We start from the raw sequence: 6,184 nt of genomic DNA, 5'->3' as shown, positions 1-6,184 counted from the left end.
CTACTACCGTGGCTATTCACGTATGTTAAAAATGTACAGTTTATAATACCTGTATTTATTTCTAGTGCACAATGATAAAGTCACAAATACACAACTGTGCATTTTTTTTTTATCAAAACATGTTTGTACTTGTATGCGTATGTTTGTCAGTCGTTTGATACTGATCATTTTTGAAACAACAATTGATCAACTAAAACAACAATATTTTTCAATGTCAGCATGGAACAAAGTTAATGGTACGTAATCTTTCCTTTTTTACCTTCTAAAGTAAAAATCAAGATGCACAAACATTCCGGCAAGCAATTAAATATTGTGAATAAAACAGACAAAAACCACGTGCGTCTGTTGATTCGTAAACACGTTGTAGACCGTCATGCATTGCAACTCATTCACTGGATTGGAGAATCTGTTTGACGAAAATACTGGCACGTCTTTAATAATGCTATCCATATAAGGTAGTGTACCCGACCTGTTTAATGTGAGGTATTGTATGTGTGTTCTTCATGTTATTTGCTTTAAAAAAAGCTCGGATCTCCTCACCATTTTTCATAATAATTTTAACGAAACCGGGATACTGTTTTTGGTATTTTTATAGAAAAATTCAAACAAATAGCACTTTCAATAAATACATGTACTCGTAGAATGCGTTATATATCTATACAAGCAATTGTTAAGGAGCTACATGAACACATTACTCTGCGTATACCACGTAAACCGTTCCTACGACATAGAATTCACCCAATTCTACTTTAACTGAAGCATAGTTATCGTTCTTTTGGTCCCAAAGACATCGTGACGTCACTACCATGCTTTGGCTTCCTTTCTGAGCCGCAATCACAGAAGCGATTATCTTGTATCGCGTTATGTTCAGCTGCTTTACTCTTTCTTTGATGACATCACAGGTTAATTTGCATTTCCCCCCTAAAACTGAAGAATCGTAGGTTGTTATGGATTTGATATTTTCTTCTAAAACCTCCGATATAATGCTTCGTATAGACGATTCCCTAAATTTGGCATCGGGGCTCATTTTGTAGGTATTTTCATACTTGACATCTAGTTGCGGCAACTGGTCACCGGAAGTAGCCACGCTATGGCGGTCGTGGTCTTTGGTGGGGTGCTTGGCATGGCTTCCTTTACTGGAAGAGATCGAATGCGAGGTATCCCTGTGTGAGAAAGTCCTCTGACGACACGTGTTAGCCGCATGTGCGGGACTCGTATTCGCGCCGTTCCCGTGTCCGTCGCCATGATGAGGGGCCTTGTGGTGATCCTCGGGATGTGTGTGTTTTTATCCTTGTGGTGGTGGTGATGATCCTTCTTATCCTTCACTGTTTTGTGGTCACCCTTTTCCTTCATTATTGGCACTGGGGATTCTTGTTCCTCTTCCTTCTGGTAAATTTAAAAAAAATGCAATTAATTACCTTTACAAAATAGATGTGTCCAAAATGCACTACTCCATGCTTCGACGGGCGTTATTTCTCTTAGATATTTTTTTAATTGAAACTTTAATTAAAACTAGGGTTACATGTAAGTTTTGTCATATCAAATGGGACATTGAAGCATTTCAACCATCTTGACACATAACTGATATTGATTACTCATATCATATGAGGCTTATTATACTAGCATGTGTATGTCACGTGCTTTAAATAGTTAGAGTAAAATTGCCTATTTTTATTAACAACAGACAAAACTTCATCATGACAGAGAACGTGTCAGCATATGACTCCAAAATTAAGACGTCAGTATTCTCCTACAATAAATCGATCGACACTTTGATTGACAACTGGATGGTAATCATCAAAAATTAATGTGACAAGGCGGAGAGGGATACTTATTTTCATTTATATGACTTGCATTTTTTGGAGATGATATTAGTCAACCCTTCTGTGCACTTATTTTGGCAAAATGGGAGTGATACAATGTATGGACCTAAACACAATCTCATCATCAATACGTATAATTCAGATATTTTTTGTTGTCTTACATGTATGTATGCCAGAGTTGAATAAGATTTGTTCGCAGTCATTGTCATGTTTACCAAACTACGCGGCATTTCTACAGCGGTAGCGCTTGGGATCAAGCGCCGACTTTACAATCTTCGGGTGTAATTATTTGTTTGTTAAAAAACGTTTTGGATACAATTATTTTTAGAAATATTTCAATTACTGATGCATACTGATGCATAATGCATCGTAAAGTTTGATGGCGTAATTCTTTTTTAAATATTACTCAACATGATTCATAAAGGATTTTCCTTCTATAGCTCTATGGGTCCCCCCCCCCCCACTTTTTTGGGAGCATTGAAAAAATTAATATGAAAATAAGGGAACTAGGATTGAAATTGAAGCTATATACTACACCCTCCCCCCCCCCCTTTTTTTTTTTTGCTTGTCAAGATTTTTTGGATGAGTCTTGCCCCCCCACTTTCAAAAAACGATGCTACGTGCCTGATGTTCCACGCATACATGCAAACATACTAATTGGCAAACCAACTATCAATTCTATCTCTTGAGTTACACGTAAATTCCCAGAAAAGATTTAACAATATTTCTTTACATGGTTTTAATTTAAATCTTACTGTATATATAGCAACATGCTCAACTTTAAATGGCTTGAAATTATGAAATTACATGTAAATACTTAATTTGATAACCTTTATTTCAAGTAACATTTTGCCGGCTCTCTTGTTACCATGATTGCACAATTATTTATGTTTCTTGTGGTAATTCCTTACTTTTTTTCAAGTTATTACACATTTTTAGCCACATCAAGCTACATTTAGATGTTCTAAATGGCAGTAAATGCACAATTACTCCTAAAGTCCTTGCTGCAGAATATTGTTTTACAGTAAGCATGAGCAAAGAGAGATAACTCTATATGCAAGCCATCTAGATGTATTACTTTCTGTGACATAATATCATCAGACCATTGCAATAAATGAAATATTTTTGGGCAAAAGTGAAATAAACTCTAAAAGCTTCTAATTTAAATTTTAGAATTTCATCAATATACATTTACCCTCTTGCATGTTCTACATAATTTGATATTCATAAAATACACTAAGCAGGTAAATAAAAAATGTTACTTTAGAAACAACAAGCATGCAACTACATGTACTATTTAACTCACAATCTGAGATATATCTGTTCATTGATTCATTATCTATGGATAGCATTTTAGCAAAGAACAATCATTCTATGTAAGAATCATTCAGAACTGACCTCCATTCATTGCATCAATAAGCACTTGTTTCCCTGTGGACAGGTAGTTTTTCAGAGCAGGGAAGTCGAATATTTCCTTCATGTACTCCACATAATCCAACACAGAGTCTATGACCTGAACACTGAACTCTATACCATCAACCGTGTAAGTAGAAAGGCCAACTTTGGAGATATCAGCATTCAAATCGGGACAAATCTTGTACTGACTGATGCTTTTTGTTCTTTCAAATATTTTGTCTGTTACATTTTCTGGAGCTGGACCTATAATAGAATTTTTAAAAAAATGGATTTCTTTAAAATGATCAATAAAATTCTGCAAGCATAAATTGTTAAAATTGTATGTCACTGAGTTAACAAGTGTCTGAGGTGTGTGACTGTCATTTAATACATTGGGTCTCAGTAGCTTAGTGTTAAGAGCGCCGACACGTTACGTCAGAGGCCCTGAGTTCGAGTCCCCTTTGAGACTGACTTTTTACCACCTGTTACACATCTGTTAACCTGGTGACAAATGGTCACCTAATTTACAATTATCAATTTATCCTTTATATCTCTATATAAAATAAATTCATCAATCTTCTAACTCCTCAGATTTATATTTTTATTAGCCCCCTACCGGTTTTCATTTTCCATATATCTATTCAAAGTCAATCAGTGTATTAAATACCTATTAAGCCAAGTCAAAACTAATTTCAAACTTCTTGAAGAAAACTCAATCAGTTAATAGAGTTTTCATTCCAAACTTGAAGAGATACGGATACATAATTATTCTCTATGCAAGAGTACTTTTATCCCTTTTTCTGCACTACTGCTCTTATTAAACTTCATCCATAGTTTTAACTCAAGTCTTGAAGGTTAAATCATTCTAATATCTCACAGAGAAAGATATAAAGTCTTTACCACACACAAATTGAAGTTCTAAATAAAATTTGAAAAATTATGTCATTTCAAGTTTTAAACCGCAAATGGTTCATTTCTAATTTTGACTTCATTTGACTCTAACTCAAGGCTATGTAGAAAAAAAAATGCTTTGAGTTGAGATAATTCTTGATACATTGTGTTGCTATTAGAATGCATTACCCCCATTTTCAGTGTTGAACTTTATGCCAAAATCAGCATCTGGGCCCCCAGGATTGTGACTTGCAGTCAAAATAATTCCACCATTAGTTTTGTATTTACGAATGACACAGGATACTGCTGGCGTTGACATTAAACCATTCTGAGCAACTATTACTTTAGACACCTGAAGTAAAATGCCAGAGAAAATTGAGCAATATCTTACCAACCCATGCTATTCAAAGTTCATGAAGATTCTTATCTAAAAAATAAAATTAATGGATTAATGTATGCTTGCAGCTTATATATAAAATTTCAAAGTGCTTTTGTATCTTCCAATTTTGACAAAATATAACTTTTTAAAATAGTCTTTTAGTAAAACAGTGCATTTTTATGCGAGCTAGTTTTTCATTTATTTATATTTGATTTCAATTTATCTAGCCTTTTGCAATATATATCTATACAATTAACGTTAAAAATTGTTAATAGCTCCCAATATACTAAGGCAAATAGTTCTGCAGCTTGTCAAGTATAACCAAGACATACCCCATTTGCTGCACACATTTTAATGATGAGCAATGTTGCCTCCTTTTCATAGTATCGTCCATCGCCTCCGATGACTAGAGTCGAACCCTCTATTTTACTTAACCCCCCTTCCAGTATACTCTGCACAAAATTTTCCGTGTTATTTTTTTGACAGCTTTCCTTAGTCCGCTCGTCCCCGGCTTCTATCCCTCTATCGGGGAAGATGAAACTGTTGTTGATGAGTATGACATTGCCGCATACAGTATCGTGGAAGCTGGCCTTGACAGTCACCTCTCTGCCGTCTGCAGGAAATGTGTCACGCAGTATAAATGTGAGTGTTTGAAGAGAACAAAACTGGATAATCTTATTCCGGAATAAATCCTTCTCACCCCCTCAAATCAAAACAAGCATTTTTAATTAATTAAAGAGATGCATTCTCTTAGAATGACAGACACGTAGCATCAGGGAACGGGAGAGAGCCCCCCCCCCCCCCGCTCACACACTCAAGAAAATAAATATTTGCCAATCTGCTAATGAATGGGGGGTCAGTGGTTTCAAAGTATTTAAAACGTCTGTTTTACCGTCAATTTTGTTAACTTTCCTTTTATATTTTACATGCTCTAATGAAGGGGAGGGGCAACTTCTTCAAAATTCAAATTTTTTTTAGGTTAATCTAAAATTTTTGATAATGTTTGTTGGGGAAAAAGTCACATGCATGAATCTAGAGGGTGTAGGGGAACCGGACTCCCTAAAAATTTTAAACTTAATATTCGATCCATTTCACTCACATTGAAAAAATATCAATAATACCCCCCCCCCCCCCCCCCGGACAAAAAATATGAATCAGGTCATAAATTAGCATTGGTAAAACCCTATCATAATTTTAGAAATCCTCAAATACTGTAAATAAACAATAATTAATGAAGAAATATCTAATATTTGTATTAGCATTCGATTTGTTAAAGTGAAACTTCTTATATTTCAAACTCAAGAAAATATCATCTCAAACAAAATATTTAAAAAATGGAGGGAAATTCTTTATAAATTTATAAATTCAAGTTTACACATTTTTGGGGGAATAAGATGGCGCAAATGCCCATTCGGTTTAGTAGTGAAATACAATTTTGAATTTATTTTCCCCCAATTAATTAAATCTATTCAAATATATTATAATACAACTTTGCAAAAGCAAAATTTCTAACTATAGTCAGTTTTTAATATATTTAACAAAAAATAAGAAAAAAACAATTGTTGGAAATTTTGGTGGTATTGAACCCGTAACATAAAAACCCTAGATATATAAGGTTAGCTTATGCCAGGTACTCTAACCACTGAGCCATTTCAGACACAGCAAAGTCGGCTTTTTAAATATTATGTGTGATTAA

General features: G+C 34.5%; 1 protein-coding gene across 1 annotated transcript; it reads right to left on the bottom strand.

Annotated features, from left to right (window-relative positions):
* Positions 1-1,023: 1,023 nt before the first annotated feature.
* On the bottom strand, positions 1,024-5,160 carry LOC117684868 (phosphoglucomutase-like). The gene is made up of 4 exons (XM_066065300.1): positions 4,821-5,160; positions 4,299-4,461; positions 3,222-3,482; positions 1,024-1,386 (listed from the first exon to the last, which is right to left on the bottom strand). Exons 1-4 carry the CDS (start codon positions 4,836-4,838, stop codon positions 1,337-1,339), a joined length of 492 nt encoding a protein of 163 aa, XP_065921372.1. The 5' UTR covers positions 4,839-5,160; the 3' UTR covers positions 1,024-1,336.
* Between the last annotated feature and the right edge of the window lie 1,024 nt (positions 5,161-6,184).

Source organism: Magallana gigas, chromosome 7, assembly GCF_963853765.1.
Source record: "Magallana gigas chromosome 7, xbMagGiga1.1, whole genome shotgun sequence".
Lineage (NCBI taxonomy): Eukaryota > Metazoa > Mollusca > Bivalvia > Ostreida > Ostreidae > Magallana > Magallana gigas.
Note: the sequence above shows the minus strand (reverse complement) of the source record. Positions and strands in the feature narration are given on the sequence as shown.